Here is a 27,786-nt window from a genome sequence, read left to right as displayed (position 1 = left end):
TTGATGAGACAGTGTAGAGGGAGCTTTACTCTGTATCTAACCTGTGCTGTACCTGACCTGGGAGTGTTTGATGAGACAGTGTAGAGGCTCTTTTCTTGATGAGTGCACAGAACCTAAGTCAGTGCTGTGTGATTCTATGGTCCAGTGGTGTCACAGACTATGCAGTGTCAATGTCTGTATTGTGAGCAAGGCAAAGAAGAATGGTTTCCACTCCTTGCTCTATTTTCTGATGTAAATGTCGATGTACAAACTCATTCAATAAGTGGTCACCTACACTTTAAACACATAACTCTTTATTTTCTATGATTGGCTCTGTCTCATTCTCAGTCACCAATCTAACAAATGACCTGCTTCTTGCTGACGTAGCGTTTCCTGCCCTTCTTCTTCACTCTCCGCACTATTCTCGTTTTATCTTGGACCAGCTGCTCACTCCGTCTTTTAATTTCTTCTCTTGTGAGGACACCATCAGTGCTTGCTGTTAAATAGTCTAATTCATCTGGAAGAGAAGAACAGGATAGTACACATTACCCAATGGTGGGGCGATGCGAGTGGATTGTTCCCGGTCAGGTTGAGCCCAGGTAACAAAGTGGAGGGCCTGAACCCTCCTTCAGGGGGTCCCAGTCGGAGCGATGGATATGTGTTGTTTGAAATTGGTGCTAATGGTTGAAGGGAGCTGCTGTGAACGGTATCTCTGTATTGCTGGACAGATGATGGTGAAAGGATTGCGGACACTGGGCACAGAGGAGGTGCCGATACTTCAGTTCTGGTAAGCAGGAACTGGAGGTGAGCACACATAACAGAAAAGCAAGGAGCCGATTAGCTAGGGTCAGCACAACTGCACGAGAGCCATCTGAGGTTCTTACCCACATGAGTTGGCTCTGCAGCGGTGTTAAAGGACTGGAACAACAGGGTCTAGCAATGCAGGGACCAACGGATCAGTGCCATGAATACGAGAGACAGACCTGGCTGCACAGGCACAACCTGGTTTAGGCCATACTTTGCAAGTGGTGGGACGTTTCAAGAATATCTTTCACTCCGATTCCCATTTGATTTCCTGCCCAATGATCTAGCATCATATGTGAAACTAGATAGCGAATCTTCGATTTTAACCCTTCCCGCCAGGCAGATGAAAACAAGCAGGTTACTTACCCACTCAGACCCCGATATTAACCTGTGGGGTTCCGCAGGTGGATGAAGCACATCTCATGGACAGAAATTAAAGTGACCAGTCACATTTCAGACAAAAATTAAAGTCACCAGTCATAGAATTTAATATGCAGCACAGAAACAGGCCATTCGGCCCTACAGGTCCATGTCAGTGTTTATGCTCCACACGACCCGCCTCCCTCCCTACTTCATCTAACACTATCAACATATCCTTCTATTCCTTTCTCCTTCATATGTTTATCCAGCTTCCCCTTATATGCATCTATGCTATTCGCCTCAACTACTCCTTGTGGTAGCAAATTCCACATTCTTTCCAATCTTTGGGTAAAGAAGTTTCTCCTGAATTCCCTATTTGATTTATCAGTGACTCTCTCATATTTATGGCCCCTAGTTCTGGTCTCCCCCACAAATGGAAATATTTTCTTTACGTTCACCCTATCATTATCTTAAAGACCTCTATCAGATCATCCATCAGCCTTCTCTTTTCTAGAGAAAAGAGCCCCAGTCTGTTCAATCTTTCCTTATAGGTATAACCTCTCAATTCTGGTATCATCCTAGTAAATCTTTTTGGCACCTTCTCCAATGTATCTATATCCTTTCTCTAATATGGAGACCAGAACTGTGCACAATACTCCAAGTGTGGTCTAACCAAAGTTCTATATAAGTTTAACATAACTTCTCTGCTTTTCAATTCTATCCCTCTCGAAATGAACCCCAGTGCTTGATTTGCCTTTTTATGGCCTTATTAACCTGCGTCACTACTTTTAGTGATTTGTGTATCTGTACCCTGAGATCCCTTTGCTCCTCTAACCTGTTTAGACTCTTATTATCCAAGCAGTATGTGGCCTCCTTATTCTTCCTACCAAAATGCACCACCTCACATTTATCTATATTGAAATTCATTTGCCAATTACGCACCCATTCTGCAAGTTTATTAATATCCTCTTGTATTTTGACACATTCTTTCTTTGTATTAACTGCACCCCCCAATTTGGCGTTGTCCGCAAATTTTGAAATTGTACTTCCAATTCCCGAGTCCAAATCATTAATGTAAATGGTGAACAACAGTGGTCCCAGCACCGATCCGTGTGGAACACCACTTCCCACCTTTTGCCAGTCTGAGTAGCTACCCTTAACCCCTGCTCTCAGTTTTCTGTTTTGTAGCCAGCTTGCTATCCATTCTGCTACTTGTCCCTTGACTCCCCATGCTCTGATCTTAGTCATGAGTCTATAATGTGGTACCTTATCGAAGGCCTTTTGAAAATCCAAATATATGACATCTACTATATTGCCCTTGTCTACACTTTCTGTTACTTCTTCAAAGAATTCAATAAGGTTGGTCAAGCATGACTTTCCCTTCTGAAATCCGTGCTGACTGCTCTTTATTATGTTTTTGGTTTCTAGATGTTTTTCTGTTACATCTTTGAGTAAAAATTCCATTATCTTTCCTACCACCAATGTTAAGCTAATTGGGCTATGGTCCCCTGGACTGGTTCTATCTCCCTTTTTAAATATAGGAATAACATTAGCTGTCCACCAGTCCTCTGGCACTATTCCCTTCCCTAATGAATTTTTATATATATGTAATAATGCCTCTGGTATCTCTTCCCTAATTTCTTCTAATATGCACAGATGCAATCTATCTGAACCAGGGGTTTTATCCTCTCTAAGTTTGATTAGTTTATCAATGATCTCCCCCCTTTCTATCTTAAATGTCTTTATATCTTTTTTGATCTCTTCTTCTAATGTCATGCCCACCACGTTAGTCTCTCCAGTAAATACTGGGGCAAAGTAACTGTTTAATATTTCTGCCATTTCGCTGTCATTACCTGTGAGTTTATCGTGTGTATCCCTTAGTGGCCCTATCCCTATCCTGAAATTTCTTTTGTTATTTATATGTCTGTACAATCAGAATGGTTACAGCACAGGAGGCGGCCATTTGGCCCATCGAGCCTGTGCCGGCTCTTTGTAAGAGCAATCCAGTTAGCCCCATTCCCCCGTTCTCTCCCCGTAGCCCTGCAATTTTTTTCCCTTCAAGTATTTATCCAATTCCTTTTGAAAGCCACGATTGAATCTGCTTCCACCACCCTTTCAGGCAGCACATTCCAGATCATAACTACTCGCTGCGTAAAAGGTTTTTCCTCATGTCGCCTTGGGTTCTTTTGCCAATCACCTTAAATCTGTGTCCTCTGGTTCTCGACCCTTCTGCCAATGGGAATACTTTGATATTCCTTGATAATTTATTTTTGTAGTTTCTCTTTGCCTTCCTAATTGTTTTTAAAATTTCTTTCCTAATCTTTTCGTATTCCCTTTTGCCATCCTCTCCATTATTGTCTATGTATTTGGTGAATGCCGTTTTCTTTAGTTTGAATTTTGCCCTTATTTCTTTATTCATCCATAGTGTTTCATTCCAGGCTAGTCTGTTCTTGCTTTTTAGTGGAATATATTTCTCCTGAACTCTATTAATCACTGGTTTAAATGTTTCCCATTGCTGTTCCGTTTCTTTGTTTGTCAGTAAATTTTTCCAGTTTATTTTCCCTAGTTCCATTCACATTCCCTTAAAATCAGCGTTTTTCCAATTTATTACTTTGTTCTTTGTCTTACTTATGTCCTTCTCAATCTTTATCTTAAACCTTATTATGTTGTGTTCCCCACCGTTTACTTCTCTTATCTGTTCTGGTTCATTTCCCATTACTAGATCCAGCAGTGCTTCCTCTCTTTGAGCTTTTTATATACCGGGTAAGAAATTGTACACATTGTAAAAACTCCATTCCCTGTACCCCTTTACCTACCTCTCCCTGCCAGTTTATTGGGGGTAGTTAAAATCTCCAATGATTATTATTCTATGTCCTTTACTCATTTCACACATTTGCTTACATATTCCTTCCTCCAGCTCCTTTCCACTATTAGGTGGTCTGTAGTATACCCGTATTAGCGTGATCGATCCCTTATCTTTTATTTCAATCCATATGGATTCTGTTTCTATCCTTCTGTTAGTTATGTCCCTTTTTTCGACTGCCATTATGTAATCTCTAATTAATACAGCTACTCCACCCTCTTCTTCCTTCCCTGTCCTTTCTGATTATGTTATAACCTGCAATATTTAGTTGCCAGTCCTGTCCTTTATGTAGCCATGTTTCAGTTATTCCGACTACATCTGGTTCCTTGTTTCGGATTATTGCCTCCAGTTCCCCTGTTTTATTTTAGACACTGTGTATGTTGCTGAACAGACAGATTAATTCATCTTTAGTAGTTGTTCCGTTTACTCTATTTTTAACAGCCCTTTTATACTTCTGCTTTATAAATGTATATGTTCCTTGATTCCTTGTCTTTATTCCTTACCCTGGCCTGATCTTTACACTCATCCTGTTTCTTTTGTCTTTAAGCTTTGGTTATTGCTTCCAGATCCATCTCATAGATAGAAATTAAAGTGACCAGTCACATCTCAGATAGAAATTAAAGTGACCAGTCACATCTCAGATAGAAATTAAAGTGACCAGTCACATCTCAGATAGAAATTAAAGTGACCAGTCACATCTCAGATAGAAATTAAAGTGACCAGTCACATCTCAGATAGAAATTAAAGTGACCAGTCACATCTCAGATAGAAATTAAAGTGACCAGTCACATCTCATAGATTGAAATTAAAGTGACCAGTCACATCTCAGATAGAAATTAAAGTGACCAGTCACATCTCATGGATTGAAATTAAAGTGACCAGTCACATCTCATGGATTGAAAGAGAACAAAAGTTTGTGTTGGAGAGAGATTGGAAGCTGGAGGGAAGTGAAAGGTTGCCTGTCAGTCCCAACAAGTTGCTTCTTGTACACTGCCTGGGAGTGTGAGAGAGGTTTTAGAGGCAAAAGCAAGCAGAGACAAATTTTATATAGGAGCCAAAATTGGACACAAACTTCTTGTTATTTTTATATCTTCACACTCTTCCCTTGGAGAACAGTGTGAAGTAGTGGAAGGATTCGCAGGCTGATTAACAGTCTGACTGGCCACAACATGAACACTCCTTCCATGTTGATATCATCTTTATACCGGTCGATTGTGGGGGGGGGGTTAGTCCTATACAGCGGCAGGGTTTTATGGGCTCCCACAACCCATACAATGAGGAAGGGGGTACACCCACAGCCAGTGAACATGAGTATCCCGCTGGATGTCAATTCAGAGCTGGGACCACCCTGGGGCTCTGGTCTCCGCTCCCCGGGACCGCCCGGGGGTTCCGGTCTCCGCTCTGCGGGACCGCCCGGGGGTTCCGGTCTCCGCTCCCCGGGACCGCCCGGGGGCTCCGGTCTCCGCTCCCCGGGACCGTCCGGGGGCTCCGGTCTCCGCTCCCCGGGACCGCCCGGGGGCTCCGGTTTGAACCTTGAGCCTTCTGACTCAGAGGTGGGAATACTACCACTGAGCCAAAGGCTGGCTCTAACACAGTGATTGTATAGTTACAGGACACAGCCAGATCACTCACATTGATCTCATTCCATCCATCCTCATGAAAGGAAAGAGTAAAGGGGAAGAAATAAGCCACTCCCTCCCCCTCACTTTTTCTTCATCACACACCTCCCAGACTGGGGGAGGTCCATGTTAGTCAGTAGTATGCTGGAGATAGTAAAGGTTCCTCATTAACACTCACCATGGATTTCAAAATCAACTAAATCAGAGATGACGTTTCTGTTCTGTGCATTCTCACTAAATGTGTTCTCTATTAATTCTGTTAACTGAAATATACAAAAAATACAGGTTAGTTCACAAGGGACAGATTGGAAAGCTGGACAGTGCCGTAACGGGGCAGCTGGGAACATTTTCCAAATATTAATCTCCGCAGCAGCTCATGAGCTGAGATAGATGCCGTTTGGTACAATAAAGTATGGAACATTATCATAACCACTGCTCCCATGTTTTCAGACAGCAGGTGCTGGTAATGGTTCTGATGTTGCCATTTACAGCTCCTCTAGACCCATCTTTTGTTTCTTTACTTGTCCCATTCCCACCCTCCTTGCCTTGCACCATCATCCCTTTTGTCATTTAATCACTCCTGCCCTCCACCCTATCACAGACCTTCCCTTTTGTTCTTTCCTCCCCCTCTTTCCCTGGTTCTGTACTTGCTTAAAAACTGTTAAATCTCAAACTTCTTCCAGTTCTGACGAAGTTTTGACCTGAAACGTTAACTCTGTTTCTTTCTCTGCAGAGGCTGCCTGACCCGCTGAGTATTTCCAGCATTTCCTGTTTTTATTATTAAAGTCTGTAGGCCCTGGCCCCAGGCTGTGTTGATCTAGAACTTTCTGGAACTCCCAGGAAGGTCAGCTGGATGTTGGCTGCTGTAGCCTCCTCCCCCCAGGCCCAGTATTGCAGGCAGAGTCCCTGGAGAATAGTCATCAATGAACATAGGAAAGTAACATGGAACTACAGCCTGCTCCCTAAAACAATCGCCCACTTCCCCAAATATCTGTCTAATTCTACTGTAAATGTTCCCACACTCTGCCTGCCTGTCTGCATTCCCCCCCCACTCCCATTCCCCTCATTCGCTCTTGGGCCTGTGTCCTTGATTCTGGAGTTTGTGACGTTCTAAAACATAGAATCATAGAATGGTTACGCCACAGAAACAAGCCATTCGGCCCATCGAGCCTGCGCTGGCTCTCTGCAAGAGCAATCCAGCTAGTTCTACTCCCCCACTCCTTCCCCATAGCCCAGCAATTTTTTCTCCTTCCGGTACCTATCTAATTCCTTTTTGAAAGCCACAATTGCTTCCACCACCCTTTCAGGCAGTGCATTCCAGATCCTAACCACTCGCTGCATAAAAAAGTTTTTCCTCATGTTGCCTTTGGTTCTTTTGCCAATCACCTTAAACCTGTGCCCTCTGGTTCTTGCCCCTTCCGCCAGGAGGAAAAGTTTCTCTTTATTTACTTTGTCTAGTCCCTTCGTGATTTTGAACACTTCTATCAAATCGTCTCTCAACCTTCTCTGCTCTAAGGAGAACAACCCCAGCTTCTCCAGTCTCTCCACGTAACTGAAGTCCCTCATCCCTGGAACCATTCTAGTAAATCTTTTCTGCACCCTCTAAGGCCTTCACATCCTTCCTAAAGTGTGGTGCCCAGAATTGGACACAATACTCCAGTTGTGGCCGAACCAGTGTTTTATAAAGGTTCTACATAACATCCTCGCTTTTGTACCCTATGCCTCTGTTTATAAAGCCCGGGATCCTGTATGCTTTTTTAACCGCTTTCTCAACCTGTTCTGCCACCTTCAACAACCAGAGTACATATACCCCAGGTTTCTCTGTACCTGCACCCCTTTTAGAATTGTACCATTTAGTTTATATTGCCTCTCCTCGTTCCTCCTACCAAAATGTATCACCTCAGACATCTCAGCATTAAATTTCATCTGCCGCGTGTCCGCCCATTCCACCAGCCTGTCTCTGCCCTCTTGAAGTCTATCTCTATCCTCCTCACTGTTTACTACCCTTCCAAGTTTTGTGTCATCTGCAAATTTTGAAATTGTGCCCTGTACACCCAAGTCCAAGTCATTAATATATATCAAGAAAAGCAGTGGTCCCAGCACCGACCCCTGGGAAAAACCACTGTATACTTTCCTCCAGTCCGAAAAACAACCGTTCAGTACCTCTCTGTTTCCTGTCACTTCGTATCCATGCTGCCACTGCCCCTTTTATTCTGTGGGCTTCAATTTTATTGACAAGCCTATTATGTGGCACTTTATCAAACGCCTTTTGGAAGTCCATATACCCCATCAACCAAATTGCCCTCATCAACCCTCTCTGTTACTTCATCAAAAAACTCAATCAAGTTAGTCAAACACGATTTGCCTTTAACAAATCCGTACTGGCTTTCCCTAATCAATCCACACTTGTTCAAGTGACTATTAATTTTGTCCCAGATTAATGTTTCTAAAAGCTTCCCCACCATTGACGTTAAACTGACCGGCCTATAGTTGCTGGGTTTATCCTTACACCCTTTTTTGAACAAGGGTGTAACATTTGCAATTCTCCAGTCCTCCAGCACCACCGCTGTTCTCTGAAGATTGAAGATTATGGCCAGCACTTCTGCAATTTCCACCATTACTTCCCTTAGCAACCTAGGATGCATCCCATCCGGACCAGCTGATTTATCTACTTTAAGTACAGCCAACCTTTGTAGTACCTCCTCTTTATCAATTTTTATCCCATACAGTATCTCAATGACCTCTTTTACTGTAACTTTGGCCGTATCTTCTTTTTTGGTAAAGACAGATGCAAAGTACTCATTTAGTACCTCAGCCAAGCCCTCTGCCTCCATGTATATATCTCCTTTTTGGTCCCTAATCGGCCCCACCCCTCCTCTTACTACCCGTTTACTGTTTATGTGCCTATAGAAGATTTTTGGATTCCCTTTTATGTTAGCTGCCAGTCTATTCTCATAGAATCATGGAAAGGTTACAGCACATTCGGCCCATCGAGTCCGTGCCGGCTCTATGCAAGAGCAATCCAGCTAGTCTCACTCCCCCGCCCTATCCCCGTAGCCCTGCACATTTTTTCCTTTCACGTACTTATCCAGTTCCCTTTTGAAGGCCATGATTGAATCTGTCTCCGCCACCCCCTCAGGCAGTGCATTCCAGATCCCAACCACTCGCTGTGTAAAAAAGTTTTTCCTCATGTCACCTTTGGTTCTTTTGCCAATCACCTTAAACCTGTGCCCTCTGGTTCCTGAACCTTCCACCAGTGGGAACAGTCTCTTCTTTATCTACTCTGTCTAGACCCTTCATGATTTTGAATACCTCTATCAAATCTCCTCGCAACCATCTCCGTTTCAAGGAGAACAACCCCAGCTTCTCCAGTCTATTCACATAACTAAAGCCCCCCATCCCTGGAACCGTTCTAGTAAATCTCCTCTGCACGCTCTCTTAGACATTCACATCTTTCCTGAAGTGTGGTGCCCAGAACTGGACACAATACTCCAGATGTGGCCGAACCAGTGTTTTATAAAGGTTCATCATGACTTCCATACTTTTGTACTCTCTGCCTCTATTTATAAAGCCCAGGATCCCGTATGCTTTTTTAACCGCTTTCTCAACCTGCCCTGCCACCTTTAACGATTTGTGCACATACTCCCCCAGATCTCTTTATTCCTTTACCCCTTGTAGAGTTGCCTCTCCTAATTCTTCCTACCGAAAGTATCATTTTGCATTTTTCTGCGTTAAAGTTCATCTGCCACGTGTCCGCTCATGCCACCAGCCTATCTATATCCTCTTGAAGTCTATCACTATCCTCCTCACTGTTTACCAACCAAGTCATTAATATATATCAGTGGCCCCAGCGCTGACCCCTGGGGAACACCACTGTACACCTCCCTCCAGTCCGAAAAACAACCGTTCACCACTACTCTCTGTTTCCTGTCACGTAGCCAATTCTGTATCCATGTTGCTACTGCCCCCTTTATTCCATGGGCTGCCACCTTGATGATAAGCCTACCATGTGGCACTTTATCAAACGCCTTTTGAAAGTCCATATACACCACATCAACTACATTGTTCTCATCTACCCTCTCTGTTACCTCATCAAAAAACTCTATCAGTTAGTTAGAAACGATTTGCCTTTAACAAATCCGTACTGGCTTTCCCTAATCAATCCACACTCGTCCAGTGACTTAATTCTGTCCCTGATTATCGTTTCTAAAAGTTTCCCCACCACTGAGGTTAAACTGACTGGCCTGTAGTTGCTGGGTTTATCTTTACACCCTTTTTTGAACAAGGGTGTAACATTTGCAATTCTCCACTCCTCTAGCACCACCCCCGTATCTACGGATGTTTGGAAGATTATGGCCAGTACCTCCGCAATTTCCACCCTTACTTCCCTCAGCAACCTAGGATGCATCCCATCCGGACTGGGTGACTTATCTGCTTTAAGTACAGCTAGCCTGTCTAGTACCTCTTCTTTATCAATTTTTAGTCCATCCAGTATCTCAACTATATCTTTACTGAGACTCTGGCAGCATCTTTGTCCTTGGTAAAGACAGATGCAAAGTATTCATTTAGTACCTCGGCCATGCCCTCTGCCTCTATGAGTAGATCTCCTTTATGGTCCCTAATCGGCCCCACCCCTCCTCTTACTACCCGTTTACTGTTTACATGCCTGTAGAAGACTATTGGATTCCTGTTTATGTTGGCTGCCAGTCTATTCTCATACACTCTCTTTGACCCTCATTTCCTTTTTTACTTCCCCTCTGAACTTTCGATATTCTGTCTGGTTCTCACTGTGTTATCAACCTCACATCTGTCATGTGCCCCTTTTTTCCATTTCATCTTACTCACTATCTCTTTTGTCATCCAGGGAGCTCTGGCTTCAGTTACCCTACCTTTCCCCCTCGTGGGAATGTGCCTAGACTGTACCCGAACCATCTCCTCCTTAAAGGCCTCTCCCTTTTCCCCTCTTATTTCCTTTCTTGCCTCCCCTCTGAACTTTCTACGCTCAGCCCAGTTCTCACTTGTATTAACAACCTGACATTTGTCATATGCCGCCTTTTTCTGCTTCATCTTGCTCTTTATCTCTTTCGTCATCCAGGGAGCTCTAGCTTTGGTTGTCCAACCTTTTCCCCTCGTGGGAATGTACCTAGACTGTACCAGAACCATCTCGTCTTTAATTACAGTTACAATTACAGTTTTCCCTGCCAATCTTTGATTCCAATTTACTCGGGCCAGATCCGTTCTCAACCCACTGAAATTGGCCCTCCTCCAATTAAGTACTTTTACTCTAGATTGCTCTGTGTCCTTTTCCATTGCTAATCTAAACCTTATGATACTATGATCATTGTTCCCTAAACGTTCCCCCACTGACACTTGACCCACGTCATTCCCCATAACATATTATCAGGTTCAGCTTATTGATTCCCTTCGGGATCTCAAATACATTAATAATCTCTCCCCGATCCTTCTCTGCCCCACAGTAACCAGTCCCAGGCTCTGCACCCTCTCCCCAGAGTTCAGATACCTTATGCCGAGTATCAGTTTGGGTTCCCTTAAGTGCACTGCTTCCAGTGCCTGGATATTCTTGGTGTAGTACGGGGACAAGAATTGTACCCAATACTCCAGGTGTGGGGTACCAGTGCCCTGAAGTGTACCCAGTGTCATGCTGCTTGTCTGACATCCAGTACTGGATGGGCCGAAGTTTCCTCCATTAAATATTGGGAAGATCGAAGCCATTGTCTTCAGTCCCCGCCACAAACTCCATTCCCTAACCACCGACTCCATCCCTCTCCCTGGCCACTGTCTGAGGCTGAACCAGACTGTTCGCAACCTTGGTGTCCTATTTGACTGTGAGATGAGCTTCCCACCCCATATATCTCTAGCACCAAGACCGCCTACTTCCACCTCCGTAACATCGCCCCCCTGCCTCAGCCCATCTGCTGCTGAAACCCTCATCTGTGCCTTTGTTACCTCCAGACTTGACTATTTCAATGCTCTTCTGGCCGGCCTCCCATCTTCCACCCTCCATAAACTTGAACTCATCCAAAACTCTGCTGCCTGTATCCTAACTCCCACCAAGTCCTGTTCACCCATCACCCCTGTGCTCGCTGACCTACATTGGCTCCCAGTCCGGCAACACCTCGATTTTAAAACTCTCATCCTTGTGTTAAAATCCCTCCATGGTCTCACCCCTCCCTATCTCTCTAACCTCCTCCAGCCCTACAACCCTCCAAGATCACTGCTCTCCTCCAATTCTGACCTCTTGCGCATCCCTGATTCTAATCGTTCCACCATTGGCGACCGTGCCTTCAGCTACCCAGGCCCTAAGCTCTGGAATTCCCTCCCTAATCTACTCCGCGTCTCTACCTCTCTCCTCCTTTAAGGCCCTCATTAAAACCTACCTCTTTGACCAAGCTTTTGGTCACCTTTCCTAATGTCTCCTTCTTTGGCTTGGCGTCAAATTTTTGTCTGATTACGCTCCTGTGAAATGCCTTTGGACATTTTACGATGTTAAAAGCACAATATAAATGCAAGTTGTTGTTGTTTTAGGCAATGTTATCAGCTCCAAATCATTTAGAATTATAGAGTTGTAGAATTTTACAGCTTAGAAAGAGATCATTCAGCCCATTACACCTGTGCTAACTCTTTGAAAGAATTATCTGTTTAGTCCCATTCCCCTGCCCTTTCCATAGCCCCTTCAATATTTTTTTAAGTATTTATCCACTTCCCTTTTAAAAGCTATTATGGATTCTGTTTCAAACAGAAGTTTCTGGTCAGAAATTCCGGCTAGAAATTCGTTGGCGCCGCGCCCAATTTACTGGCGTAAAACGGGCACCTAAGTGTTCAATATCCCGCACCAGGAGGGCGCTTCCCACCATACTGGATCAGGCTCCTCCGTAGGCATCCAAGGCTCACCGGGACGATTAAAGAAGCTCATTATAATATTTAAATAAGGGTCCTACGCTGGTTGGAGGACCCTTTTGAGATATTGGGCTGCCCCAGTGCTTGACTCGCCGCATGATATACTCGCCCAGTAATATGGCGCTGATAAATGAAAGTCAGCGAGGAGTTGTGAAAGGAAAATCGTGTCTGACTAACTTGATTGAGTTCTTTGGTGAAGTAACGGAGAGGGTTGACGAGGGTTGTGCAGTTGATGTTGTGTATATGGACTTTCAAAAGGCATTTGGTAAAGTACCACATAATAGACTTGCTGGCAAAATTAAACCCATGGGATTAAAGGGACAGTGGCTGCGTGGATACAAAATTGGCTAGAGGACAAAAAGCAGAGTAGTGGGGAATGGCTGTTTTTCAGACTGGAGGGACGTATACAGTGGTGTTTCCCAGGGGACAGTATTAGGACCACTACTCTTTTTGATATATATTAATGACCTGGACTTGGGTATAACTTCAAAGTTTGCAGATGACATGACATTCAGAACTGTAGTTTACAATGAGGAGGATAGTAACAGACTTCAGGTGGACACAGACAGACTGGTGAAATGGGCACACACACGGCAGATGAAATTTTAAGCTGAGAAGTGTTGAAGTGTTACATTTTGGTAGGAAGAATGAGGAGAGGCAATATAAACTAAACGGTACAATTTTGAAGGGTGTACATGAACAGAGACATCTGGGGATGTACGTACACAAATCTTTGAAGGTGGCAGGACAAGTCGAGAAGGCTGTTAATGGTACCAGGGATAAGCGGCTTCAGTTATGTGGAGATTGGAAAAGCTGGGATTGTTCTCCTTAGAAAAGAGAAGGTTAAGGGGAGATTTGATAGAGGTGTTCAAAATCATGAATGGTTTTGATAAGAGTAAATAAGGAGAAACAGTAGCAGAAGGGTCGGTAACCAGAGGACACAGATTTAATGTGATCGACAAAAGAGCCAGAGGTGAGGAAACATTTTTATTTTAAAATTTCATCTGCCGTGTGTCTGCCCATTTCACCAGTCTGTCTGTATCAGATAAATACTTGAAGGGAAAAAATTTACAGAGCTATAGGGAAAGAGCAGGTGAGTGGGACTAATTGAATAGCTCTTTCAAAGTGCCGATGGGCCGAATGGCCTCCTCCAATGCTGTAACATACTATGATACTAACAGGGAGCAAAGACCCTTCAGCAACGCTAGTTAAAGGGATCATCCAGTGCATACAGGTCAGTTGCTGGTTAAAATCTGGCCTGATTTCTTACTTTGACAATTTAATTCTGATTTTTGAAAGGATTTTTGCAGGTGCTGGGACTGTTTTTAGCTGCTTTTAAGACAGTTGCACTCCAGTCATGGGGGGTCTGGTAGGTTTGCCTTTGGGACTGGAGGACGAGGGGAAGTAGCAGGAAGACAGGAGAGAGCAGGAGCAGCAGGGGGAAGGAGGGCACAGAGCAGGAGGCCGTACCCACAACGGGTCTTCAGGGAGCACTTTCCCTACCTCAACTTCACAGGGGAGCAATGTCTCAGGAGCCTTCACTTCACCAAGGAGACCGTCACCGAGCTACGTCACCTGCTGCACCCACAACTCCAGCCTCGACCAGGGTATGGACAGCACTGCCTGTGGCTGTCAAGGTCACCGTGGCCCTTAACCTTTACACCCCAGGGTCAATCCAGGCTGCAGCAGGTGACATCAGCCACATCTCCCAGTTTGCAGTTCACTGCTGTATCAGGGAGGTCACTGAGACTCTCAATACCAGGAGGACCACCTACATCACCTTCCCTATGGACAGAGTTAAGCAGAATGAGAGATCTCTAGGCTTCTCCCCCACGGCAGGCTTCCCCAGGGTGTAGGATGCAGGGTGCCACGGACTGCACCCACATTGCCTTGCCGTGCTCCCCATTACCAGCCTGGCATCTTTCTCCATAGAACGGGATTCCACTCCCTCAATGTCCAGCTGGTTTGTGACCACAGGCATCGCATCATACAGGTCTGTGAGCACTATTCCAACAGCAGTCCTGACTCTTTCATCCTGCACCAGTCTTCTGTGCCAACTTTATTCCAAACAGACTGCCAGGTTACAGGCTGGCTATTGGCAACAAGGGCCAACCCCTTCAGACTTGGCTCATGACTCCTGTCGGGATCCCGGGCACAGCTGCAGAGCTGGCCCACAATGAGAGCCATGTTGCTACAGGGAACATCATCGAACAAACAATCGGCGTCCTCGACTAATGCTTCCACTGCCCCGTTCGGGAGGAGTTTGCAATACGCCCGAGCGGGGATCCAGATCTGTGGTCGTCTGCTGCATCCTCTACAACCTCATCATCAGGAGGGACCAGTCCTGACTACCACCTGGGCAACAAGAGGAGGAGGAGGAGGAAAGGAAGAAAGTCTTGCATTTATATAGCGCCTTTCATGACCTCAGGACATCCCAAAGCGCTTTACAGCCAATGAAGTACTTCATAGTCACTGTTGTAATGTAAGAAATGTGGCAGCAAATGTGCACACAGCAAGATCCCACAAACAGCAATGTAATAATGATCAGATGATCTGTTTTAGTGATGTTGGTTGCGGGCTAAATATTGGCTGGGACACTGGGGAAAACTCCCCTGCTCTTCTTTGAAATAGTGCCCTCAGGTCTTTTACATCCACCTGAGAGGGCAGACGGGGTCTCAGTTTAACATCTCATCCAGTGAAAAGAGCCTCAGTTTCTCTAGTCTCTCCTCATAAGTAAAGCCTCTCATCCTTTGCATCATCTTAATAAATCCCTCCTGCACCCGCTCCATGGCCTTGACATCCTTCCCAGAGTAAGGTGCCCAAAATTGGACACTATATTCCAACTGCAGCATAACCAATCATATGTAGGGGTTTGGCATAACCTCCTTGCTTTTGTACTCTGCACCCCTATTTATAAAACCTAGGATCTAATGGGATTCCTTCACAGCTTTATCAACTTGTCCTCCTCCTACTTTTGAAGTCTCTCTGCTCCTCTACTCCTTTTAAAGCTTTTCCACTTAGTGCATTCCTTGTTCCTCCCAAAGTGTATGGATCTGACAACAGAACCTGTTCCTCATTCACACACTCACTACAGTTCAGACCGGGGTCTTGACTGATTCACGATTACAGTGCATAACTTTACCTTCTCCTGTTCTGTTATCATCCACTCCTCAGGGATGAAATTTACAACTTTACTCTCCAAGAAAACTAATTTCTGCTCACAGACTCGTAACTTCTCATAGGCATCTTGCGGTTCACTGCGTGAAAGCTGAGACACAAAAAAGAGAGTGTTAGATTACTTACTGTAGGTAAAGTCCCAATGACCCAGTCAGCACCAACAGGAGGGCCTGAGACACCGTCTATTTCAGGAAATCATGCCTTCCTGCTCAGTTAGTATTCATTCATTCTCCACTATATTAAACTTCCTCTGGGGAAGATCAGAACTAACAAACCAATCAACAGCAGGAGCATTCAAACACAAAACAAGGGACAAATGGGAGGCTTCCACCTGTGGAACTGTCCCCCAGTGAGAGTCAGTGTCTGTGGAACTGTCCCCCAGTGAGAGTCAGTGTCTGTGGAACTGTCCCCCAGTGAGAGTCGGTGTCTGTGGAACTGTCCCCCAGTGAGAGTCAGTGTGTGTGGGACTGTCCCCCAGTGAGAGTCAGTGTCTGTGGAACTGTCCCCCAGTGAGAGTCAGTGTCTGTGGAACTGTCCCCCAGTGAGAGTCAGTGTCTGTGGAACTGTCCCCCAGTGAGAGTCAGTGTCTGTGGAACTGTCCCCCATTGAGAGTCAATGTCTGTGGAACTGTCCCCCAGTGAGAGTCAGTGTCTGTGGAACTGTCCCCCAGTGAGAGTCAGTGTCGGTGGAACTGTCCCCCAGTGAGAGTCAGTGCCTGTGGAACTGTCCCCCAGTGAGAGTCAGTGTCTGTGGAACTGTCCCCCAGTGAGAGTCAGTGTCTGTGGAACTGTCCCCCATTGAGAGTCAATGTCTGTGGAACTGTCCCCCAGTGAGAGTCAGTGTCTGTGGAACTGTCCCCCATTGAGAGTCAATGTCTGTGGAACTGTCCCCCAGTGAGAGTCAGTGTCTGTGGAACTGTCCCCCAGTGAGAGTCAGTGTCTGTGGAACTGTCCCCCAGTGAGAGTCAGTGTCTGTGGAACTGTCCCCCAGTGAGAGTCAGTGTCTGTGGAACTGTCCCCCAGTGAGAGTCAGTGTCTGTGGAACTGTCCCCCAGTGAGAGTCAGTGTCTGTGGAACTGTCCCCCAGTGAGAGTCAGTGTCTGTGGAACTGTCCCCCAGTGAGAGTCAGTGTCTGTGGAACTGTCCCCCAGTGAGAGACAGTGCCTGTGGAATTGTACCCCAGTGAGAGTCAGTGCCTGTGGAACTGTCCCCCAGTGAGAGTCAGTGTCTGTGGAACTGTCCCCCAGTGAGAGTCAGTGTCTGTGGAACTGTCCCCCAGTGAGAGTCAGTGTCTGTGGAACTGTCCCCCAGTGAGAGACAGTGTCTGTGGAACTGTCCCCCAGTGAGAGTCAGTGTCTGTGGAACTGTCCCCCAGTGAGAGTCAGTGTCTGTGGAACTGTCCCCCAGTGAGAGTCAGTGTCTGTGGAACTGTCCCCCAGTGAGAGTCAGTGTCTGTGGAACTGTCCCCCAGTGAGAGACAGTGTCTTCCAAAACATTCTAGCATTTTAGCTGAGAGCAGGTTGAGGTCCCTTTAAACACCGCTGGAAATGGCCGCTCCTGACTTGTGTTGCCTGCAGGTTGAGGAACCGGCAGTAGCAAGAGTTGAAAATGGCGTTGGGATCGTAACCACATCATCTGATCCCAATTGCCTATTAACAAGCTCCAGCCTTTCTCCGACGGGAGTTCTGGCCACCTAAATCAAGGTCCTTCTGAAAAGGTAGGCAGAGGGAGAAGTTGGCTCGATCCTCAATGTAACTCCGGTCCCGCAAGACCTTTCCATACAAACGGGAGTGGAAATCTGGAACCCAGGATGCTGTGGATTCTGGGACAATCGGAACTTTCAAGACTGAAATCGATCACTATTTGTTGGGTAAGGGAATCTAGAGATATGGAGGAGAAAAGGCGGGTGAATGGAGTTGATCAGCCACAATCTAACTGAGTGGTGGAACAGGCTCGAGAAGCTGAATGGCATCCTCCTGTTCCTATGAGGAAAATGGCCCCCAGTTATTATGTGTGTAGCACGTGATGCTTGATGTTAAACCCAAACCTTATTTTTATCACCGAGAAATGAACTGTATTTTTTTTAAACACATTGGTACATTTGGCACAGACCTCAGTGGCACTGGTAATGCCGTACAGAGAGTAGTATAGGTTGTCAATCCCATTCTCAATGGCCAGGAGGAGCAGGTCACTGTTGCAAAGTCGCCGTAACACCGTCATCAGATTGTCCTTTTCAAGCTGCAACTGGTGTTCCGTTCCTGCCTTCAAATTGATTAGGCTGACAGGACAGAAACAGGGAGCTTGTTAGAGAACTGTTCAAGGCTACTCCAGGGAGACTGTAATTGCATGGCTCATCCCAGCAGTTCCTTGCTCTGGAAACAACAGGATTGGGGGTGGAGGGGCGGAATTTAACCCTCCAGGATGGGTGGGAGAGTGTCGGGGGAGCATGGTTCACTCCCGATTTAACTGGGGTGGGTTTGGAGACGGCCGTGTTAACCGCTGGAGAGTGGGGGGGTGTCCGTCATTATGAGATTTAAATAAGGTTTCATTCCTCAGATTTTAAGTTGGGCAGGACCTCTGCGCTCCCCCCTGCAAACACGTGCCCCACTCCCTCCCTGTACATATCGGGGCCAATGAATTTTACAATTAATCCTGGTCACTACTTTTTTTTAAATTCAAAAATGGGGTCACTAAAGCTGAGTAGGCCTCCTCACAGTTCGATTGTGCAGCACAGAATTATCAACGTGATTTATGAGGCCTCCTCTCTCACAACATCACCATCTACTGCCCTTCCCCACCGCCCCCTCTCCTCTCTCACAACATCACCATCTACTGCCCTTCCCCACTGCCCCCTCTCTCCTCTCACATCACCATCTACTGCCCTTCCCCACCACCCCCTCTCCTCTCTCACAACATCACCATCTACTGCCCTTCCCCACCGCTCCCTCTCTCCTCTCTCACAACATCACCATCTACTGCCCTTCCCCACCACCCCCTCTCCTCTCTCACAACATCACCATCTACTGCCCTTCCCCCCCGCCCCCTCTCCTCTCTCACAACATCACCATCTACTGCCCTTCCCCACCGCCCCCTCTCCTCTCCCACAACATCACCATCTACTGCCCTTCCCCACCACCCCCTCTCCTCTCTCACAACATCACCATCGACTGCCCTTCCCCACCGCCCCCTCTCCTCTCCCACAACATCACCATCTACTGCCCTTCCCCACCGCCCCCTCTCCTCTCTCACAACATCACCATCTACTGCCCTTCCCCACCGCCCCCTCTCCTCTCTCACAACATCACCATCTACTGCCCTTCCCCCCCGCCCCCTCTCTCTCACAACATCACCATCTACTGCCCTTCCCCACCGCCCCCTCTCCTCTCTCACAACATCACCATCTACTGCCCTTCCCCACCGCCCCCTCTCCTCTCCCACAACATCACCATCTACTGCCCTTCCCCACCGCCCCCTCTCTCCTCTCCCACAACATCACCATCTACTGCCCTTCCCCACCGCCCCCTCTCTCCTCTCCCACAACATCACCATCTACTGCCCTTCCCCACCGCCCCCTCTCCTCTCTCACAACATCACCATCTACTGCCCTTCCCCACCGCCCCCTCTCCTCTCTCACAACATCACCATCTACTGCCCTTCCCCACCACCCCCTCTCTCCTCTCTCACAACATCACCATCTACTGCCCTTCCCCACCACCCCCTCTCCTCTCACAACATCACCATCTACTGCCCTTCCCCCCCGCCCCCTCTCCTCTCTCACAACATCACCATCTACTGCCCTTCCCCACCGCCCCCTCTCCTCTCCCACAACATCACCATCTACTGCCCTTCCCCCCCGCCCCCTCTCCTCTCTCACAACATCACCATCTACTGCCCTTCCCCACCACCCCCTCTCTCCTCTCTCACAACATCACCATCTACTGCCCTTCCCCACCGCCCCCTCTCCTCTCCCACAACATCACCATCTACTGCCCTTCCCCACCGCCCCCTCTCCTCTCCCACAACATCACCATCTACTGCCCTTCCCCACCGCCCCCTCTCCTCTCTCACAACATCACCATCTACTGCCCTTCCCCACCACCCCCCCTCTCCTCTCTCACAACATCACCATCTACTGCCCTTCCCCACCACCCCCCCTCTCCTCTCTCACAACATCACCATCTACTGCCCTTCCCCACCGCCCCCTCTCTCCTCTCTCACAACATCACCATCTACTGCCCTTCCCCACCGCCCCCTCTCCTCTCCCACAACATCACCATCTACTGCCCTTCCCCACCGCCCCCTCTCCTCTCTCACAACATCACCATCTACTGCCCTTCCCCACCACCCCCCCTCTCCTCTCTCACAACATCACCATCTACTGCCCTTCCCCACCACCCCCTCTCCTCTCTCACAACATCACCATCTACTGCCCTTCCCCACCCCCTCTCTCCTCTCTCACAACATCACCATCTACTGCCCTTCCCCACCGCCCCCTCTCCTCTCCCACAACATCACCATCTACTGCCCTTCCCCACCGCCCCCTCTCCTCTCTCACAACATCACCATCTACTGCCCTTCCCCACCACCCCCCCTCTCCTCTCTCACAACATCACCATCTACTGCCCTTCCCCACCACCCCCTCTCTCCTCTCTCACAACATCACCATCTACTGCCCTTCCCCACCGCCCCCTCTCCTCTCTCACAACATCACCATCTACTGCCCTTCCCCACCGCCCCCTCTCCTCTCCCACAACATCACCATCTACTGCCCTTCCCCCCCGCCCCCTCTCTCCTCTCACAACATCACCATCTACTGCCCTTCCCCACCGCCCCCTCTCCTCTCCCACAACATCACCATCTACTGCCCTTCCCCACCGCCCCCTCTCCTCTCCCACAACATCACCATCTACTGCCCTTCCCCACCGCCCCCTCTCCTCTCCCACAACATCACCCTCTACTGCCCTTCCCCACCGCCCCCTCTCCTCTCTCACAACATCACCATCTACTGCCCTTCCCCACCGCCCCCTCTCCTCTCCCACAACATCACCATCTACTGCCCTTCCCCACCGCCCCCTCTCCTCTCTCACAACATCACCATCTACTGCCCTTCCCCACCGCCCCCTCTCCTCTCCCACAACATCACCATCTACTGCCCTTCCCCACCGCCCCCTCTCCTCTCCCACAACATCACCATCTACTGCCCTTCCCCACCACCCCCTCTCTCTCACAATATCACCATCTACTGCCCTTCCCCACCGCCCCCTCTCCTCTCTCACAACATCACCATCTACTGCCCTTCCCCACCGCCCCCTCTCCTCTCCCACAACATCACCATCTACTGCCCTTCCCCACCGCCCCCTCTCCTCTCTCACAATATCACCATCTACTGCCCTTCCCCACCGCCCCCTCTCCTCTCTCACAACATCACCATCTACTGCCCTTCCCCACCGCCCCCTCTCTCTCACAATATCACCATCTACTGCCCTTCCCCACCGCCCCCTCTCCTCTCTCACAACATCACCATCTACTGCCCTTCCCCACCACCCCCTCTCCTCTCTCACAACATCACCATCTACTGCCCTTCCCCACCGCCCCCTCTCTCCTCTCACAACATCACCATCTACTGCCCTTCCCCACCACCCCCTCTCCTCTCTCACAACATCACCATCTACTGCCCTTCCCCACCGCCCCCTCTCCTCTCTCACAACATCACCATCTACTGCCCTTCCCCACCGCCCCCTCTCCTCTCTCACAACATCACCATCTACTGCCCTTCCCCACCGCCCCCTCTCTCCTCTCTCACAACATCACCATCTACTGCCCTTCCCCACCGCCCCCTCTCCTCTCTCACAACATCACCATCTACTGCCCTTCCCCCCCGCCCCCTCTCCTCTCTCACAACATCACCATCTACTGCCCTTCCCCACCGCCCCCTCTCCTCTCTCACAACATCACCATCTACTGCCCTTCCCCACCGCCCCCTCTCCTCTCTCACAACATCACCATCTACTGCCCTTCCCCACCACCCCCTCTCCTCTCTCACAACATCACCATCTACTGCCCTTCCCCACCGCCCCCTCTCTCCTCTCACAACATCACCATCTACTGCCCTTCCCCACCGCCCCCTCTCTCCTCTCACAACATCACCATCTACTGCCCTTCCCCACCACCCCCTCTCCTCTCTCACAACATCACCATCTACTGCCCTTCCCCACCGCCCCCTCTCCTCTCTCACAACATCACCATCGACTGCCCTTCCCCCCCGCCCCCTCTCTCCTCTCTCACAACATCACCATCTACTGCCCTTCCCCACCGCCCCCTCTCTCCTCTCACAACATCACCATCGACTGCCCTTCCCCACCACCCCCTCTCCTCTCTCACAACATCACCATCTACTGCCCTTCCCCACCGCCCCCTCTCCTCTCCCACAACATCACCATCTACTGCCCTTCCCCACCGCCCCCTCTCCTCTCCCACAACATCACCATCTACTGCCCTTCCCCACCGCCCCCTCTCCTCTCTCACAACATCACCATCTACTGCCCTTCCCCACCACCCCCCCTCTCCTCTCTCACAACATCACCATCTACTGCCCTTCCCCACCACCCCCCCTCTCCTCTCTCACAACATCACCATCTACTGCCCTTCCCCACCGCCCCCTCTCTCCTCTCTCACAACATCACCATCTACTGCCCTTCCCCACCGCCCCCTCTCCTCTCCCACAACATCACCATCTACTGCCCTTCCCCACCGCCCCCTCTCCTCTCTCACAACATCACCATCTACTGCCCTTCCCCACCACCCCCTCTCCTCTCTCACAACATCACCATCTACTGCCCTTCCCCCCCGCCCCCTCTCTCCTCTCTCACAACATCACCATCTACTGCCCTTCCCCACCGCCCCCTCTCTCCTCTCTCACAACATCACCATCTACTGCCCTTCCCCACCGCCCCCTCTCTCCTCTCTCACAACATCACCATCTACTGCCCTTCCCCACCGCCCCCTCTCCTCTCTCACAACATCACCATCTACTGCCCTTCCCCACCGCCCCCTCTCCTCTCACAACATCACCATCTACTGCCCTTCCCCACCGCCCCCTCTCCTCTCTCACAACATCACCATCTACTGCCCTTCCCCACCACCCCCTCTCCTCTCCCACAACATCACCATCTACTGCCCTTCCCCACCACCCCCTCTCCTCTCTCACAACATCACCATCTACTGCCCTTCCCCACCGCCCCCTCTCCTCTCACAACATCACCATCTACTGCCCTTCCCCACCGCCCCCTCTCCTCTCTCACAACATCACCATCTACTGCCCTTCCCCACCGCCCCCTCTCTCCTCTCTCACAACATCACCATCTACTGCCCTTCCCCACCGCCCCCTCTCCTCTCACAACATCACCATCTACTGCCCTTCCCCACCACCCCCTCTCCTCTCTCACAACATCACCATCTACTGCCCTTCCCTACCACCCCCTCTCCTCTCTCACAACATCACCATCTACTGCCCTTCCCCACCACCCCCTCTCCTCTCTCACAACATTCACCATCTACTGCCCTTCCCCACCGCCCCCTCTCCTCTCTCACAACATCACCATCTACTGCCCTTCCCCACCACCCCCTCTCCTCTCCCACAACATCACCATCTACTGCCCTTCCCCACCCCCTCTCTCCTCTCTCACAACATCACCATCTACTGCCCTTCCCCACCCCCTCTCTCCTCTCTCACAACATCACCATCTACTGCCCTTCCCCACCGCCCCCTCTCTCCTCTCTCACAACATCACCATCTACTGCCCTTCCCCACCGCCCCCTCTCCTCTCTCACAACATCACCATCTACTGCCCTTCCCCACCACCCCCTCTCCTCTCTCACAACATCACCATCTACTGCCCTTCCCCACCGCCCCCTCTCCTCTCTCACAACATCACCATCTACTGCCCTTCCCCCCCGCCCCCTCTCTCCTCTCACAACATCACCATCTACTGCCCTTCCCCACCACCCCCTCTCCTCTCTCACAACATCACCATCTACTGCCCTTCCCCCCCGCCCCCTCTCTCCTCTCTCACAACATCACCATCTACTGCCCTTCCCCCCCGCCCCCTCTCCTCTCCCACAACATCACCATCTACTGCCCTTCCCCACCGCCCCCTCTCCTCTCTCACAACATCACCATCTACTGCCCTTCCCCACCGCCCCCTCTCTCCTCTCTCACAACATCACCATCTACTGCCCTTCCCCACCGCCCCCTCTCCTCTCTCACAACATCACCATCTACTGCCCTTCCCCACCACTCCCTCTCCTCTCTCACAACATCACCATCTACTGCCCTTCCCCACCACCCCCTCTCCTCTCTCACAACATCACCATCTACTGCCCTTCCCCCCCGCCCCCTCTCCTCTCCCACAACATCACCATCTACTGCCCTTCCCCACCACCCCCTCTCCTCTCTCACAACATCACCATCTACTGCCCTTCCCCCCCGCCCCCTCTCCTCTCCCACAACATCACCATCTACTGCCCTTCCCCACCGCCCCCTCTCCTCTCTCACAACATCACCATCTACTGCCCTTCCCCACCACCCCCTCTCTCCTCTCACAACATCACCATCTACTGCCCTTCCCCACCACCCCCTCTCCTCTCTCACAACATCACCATCTACTGCCCTTCCCCACCGCCCCCTCTCTCCTCTCTCACAACATCACCATCTACTGCCCTTCCCCACCGCCCCCTCTCTCCTCTCTCACAACATCACCATCTACTGCCCTTCCCCCCCGCCCCCTCTCCTCTCTCACAACATCACCATCTACTGCCCTTCCCCACCGCCCCCTCTCTCCTCTCTCACAACATCACCATCTACTGCCCTTCCCCCCCGCCCCCTCTCCTCTCCCACAACATCACCATCTACTGCCCTTCCCCACCACTCCCTCTCCTCTCTCACAACATCACCATCTACTGCCCTTCCCCACCACCCCCTCTCCTCTCTCACAACATCACCATCTACTGCCCTTCCCCCCCGCCCCCTCTCCTCTCCCACAACATCACCATCTACTGCCCTTCCCCACCGCCCCCTCTCCTCTCTCACAACATCACCATCTACTGCCCTTCCCCACCACCCCCTCTCTCCTCTCACAACATCACCATCTACTGCCCTTCCCCACCACCCCCTCTCCTCTCCCACAACATCACCATCTACTGCCCTTCCCCCCCGCCCCCTCTCTCCTCTCTCACAACATCACCATCTACTGCCCTTCCCCACCGCCCCCTCTCTCCTCTCTCACAACATCACCATCTACTGCCCTTCCCCACCGCCCCCTCTCCTCTCTCACAACATCACCATCTACTGCCCTTCCCCACCGCCCCCTCTCCTCTCTCACAACATCACCATCTACTGCCCTTCCCCACCACCCCCTCTCCTCTCCCACAACATCACCATCTACTGCCCTTCCCCACCGCCCCCTCTCTCCTCTCTCACAACATCACCATCTACTGCCCTTCCCCACCGCCCCCTCTCCTCTCCCACAACATCACCATCTACTGCCCTTCCCCACCGCCCCCTCTCCTCTCACAACATCACCATCTACTGCCCTTCCCCACCGCCCCCTCTCTCCTCTCTCACAACATTCACCATCTACTGCCCTTCCCCACCGCCCCCTCTCCTCTCTCACAACATCACCATCTACTGCCCTTCCCCACCGCCCCCTCTCCTCTCACAACATCACCATCTACTGCCCTTCCCCACCGCCCCCTCTCTCCTCTCTCACAACATTCACCATCTACTGCCCTTCCCCACCGCCCCCTCTCCTCTCTCACAACATCACCATCTACTGCCCTTCCCCACCGCCCCCTCTCCTCTCCCACAACATCACCATCTACTGCCCTTCCCCACCGCCCCCTCTCCTCTCTCACAACATCACCATCTACTGCCCTTCCCCCCCGCCCCCTCTCCTCTCTCACAACATCACCATCTACTGCCCTTCCCCACCGCCCCCCCCCCCCTCAGTGAGGTACATTTGGCTCTTTAACTGGCATCCAGCCGGCTTTAATTGCCGGCGGGACTTCCGTTTTCAGGTCGTCCGCCGCACACAGGTGGGTCCCTGGGAAACTCGGAAGTCGGCGGGTTGGAGCCAGCTTCCAAACCAGAACGGGATTTCCGCGATTTTTGGAGCCCCCCCCCCGCCCCTCATATTTGCCTCCTAAAATCACCCCTGTAGTAAACAATGAGGAGGACGTAACAGACTTTAGGAGGACATAGGCAGACTGGTGAAATGGGCAGACAGCAGACGAAATTTAACACAGAAAAGTGTGAAGCGATTCATTTTGGTTGGAAGAATGAGGAGAGGCAATATAAACTAAATGGTACAATTTTAAAGGGGGTGCAGGAACAGAGAGACCTGGGGGTGTACGTACACAAATCTTTGAAGATGGCAGGACAAGTTGAGAAGGTTGTTAAAAAAGACTACAGGATCCTTGGCTTTATAAATAGAGGCATAGAGTACAAAAGCAAGGAAGTTATGCTAAATCTTTATAAATCACTGGTTAAGCCTCAGCCAGAGTACTGTGACCAATTCTGGGCACCACACTTTAGGAAGGATGTCAAGGCCTTAGAGAGGGTGCAGAGGAAATTTACCAGACTGGTACCAAGGATGAGGGATTTTCGTTACCCATTGAGACTGGAGAAGCTGGGATTGTTCTCCTTAGAGTAGAGAAGGTTAAGGGAAGATTTAAATAGGTGTTCAAAATCATGAGGGGTTTTGATAGAGTAAATAAGGTGAAACTGTTTCCAGTGGCAGAAGGGTTGGTAACCAGAGGACACAGATTAAGGCAAAAGAACCAGAGGTGACATGAGGAAAAAAATTTTTAAGCCACAATTTGTTACGATCTGCCTGAAAGGGTGATGGAAGCATGTTCAATAATAACTTTCAAAAAGGGAACTGGATAAATACTTGAAGGGAAAAAACTGCAGGGCTATGGGACTAATTGGATAGTTCATTCAAAGAGCCGGCACAAGCATGATGGACCGAATGGCCTCCTTCTGTGCTGTATCATTCTTTGATTCTAATCTATGAGAGGTTAGGAGTTAAGGGAAGTTTCCTGGACTAGCGGAAGATGGGAAGCAGTGTTTCACAGGGATCCGTGCTGGGACCACTGTTGTTCACCATATATAGAAATGATTTGGACTCAGGAATTGGAGGTGTGGTGTCAAATTTGTGGTTTAGCTAATAAAGTAGAGGACTGAAGCAAACTACAGGAAGACATAAACAGGCTTGCGGAGTGGGTGCATAATTGGCAAATGATATTCAACGTAGCAAAGTGTGAGATGGTTCATTTTGGTAGGAGGAATATTGCATCCACTGTGGTAATTGGAAAGAAAACTGTAAAAGAGAATCATAGAAAGATTACAGCAGGGATGAAGGCCATTTGGCCCATCGAGTCCACACCCGCTCTATGCAACAGCAATCCAGCTAGTCCCACTCCCCTGCCCTTTCCCCGTAGCCCTGCACATTTTTTCCTTTCAAGTACTTATCCAGTTCCCTTTTGAAGGCCATGATTGAATCTGCCTCCACCACCCCCTCAGGCAGTGCATTCCAGATCCTAACCATTCGCTGTGTAAAAAAGTTTTTCCTCATGTCACCTTTGGTTCTTTTGCCAATCACCTTAAATCTATGTCCTCTAGTTCTTGACCCTTCCTCCAATGGGAACAGTTTCTCTCTATCTACTTTGTCTAGACCCTTTATGATTTTGAATACCTCTATCAACTCTCCTCTCAACCTTCTCTGTTCCAAGGAGGATAACCCCAGCTTCTCCAGTCTATCCATGAAATTTAAGTCCCTTATCACTGGAATCATTCGAGTAAATCTCTTCTGCACCCTCTCTAAGGCCTTCACATCCTTCCTGAAGTGCGGTGCCCAGAACTGGACACAATACTCCAGTTGTGGTCAAACCAGTGTTTTATAAAGGTTCATTATGACTTCCATACTTTTGTACTCTACGCCTCTATTTATAAAGCCCAGGATCCCGTATGTTTTTTTAACTGCTTTCTCAACTTGCCCTGCCACCTTCA

The 27,786-nt window shown here is 49.4% G+C and overlaps 1 protein-coding gene across 1 annotated transcript in view; it reads right to left on the bottom strand.

Moving 5' to 3' along the window:
- Nucleotides 1–273: 273 nt before the first annotated feature.
- Nucleotides 274–27,786, bottom strand: part of LOC137309863 (coiled-coil domain-containing protein 183-like) — a 139,667-nt gene continuing 112,154 nt past the window's right edge. The window contains exons 11-14 of the mRNA XM_067977878.1: nucleotides 17,832–17,997; nucleotides 15,686–15,811; nucleotides 5,804–5,888; nucleotides 274–496 (exon numbers count right to left, since the gene is read on the bottom strand). Of these exons, the coding sequence (XP_067833979.1) occupies nucleotides 336–496; nucleotides 5,804–5,888; nucleotides 15,686–15,811; nucleotides 17,832–17,997 (538 nt within the window). The 3' untranslated portion in view covers nucleotides 274–335. The remainder of the gene's footprint in view (nucleotides 497–5,803; nucleotides 5,889–15,685; nucleotides 15,812–17,831; nucleotides 17,998–27,786) is intronic.

This window comes from Heptranchias perlo, unplaced genomic scaffold (assembly GCF_035084215.1).
Source record: "Heptranchias perlo isolate sHepPer1 unplaced genomic scaffold, sHepPer1.hap1 HAP1_SCAFFOLD_185, whole genome shotgun sequence".
NCBI lineage: Eukaryota > Metazoa > Chordata > Chondrichthyes > Hexanchiformes > Hexanchidae > Heptranchias > Heptranchias perlo.
This window is presented reverse-complemented; position numbering and strand designations above follow the sequence as displayed.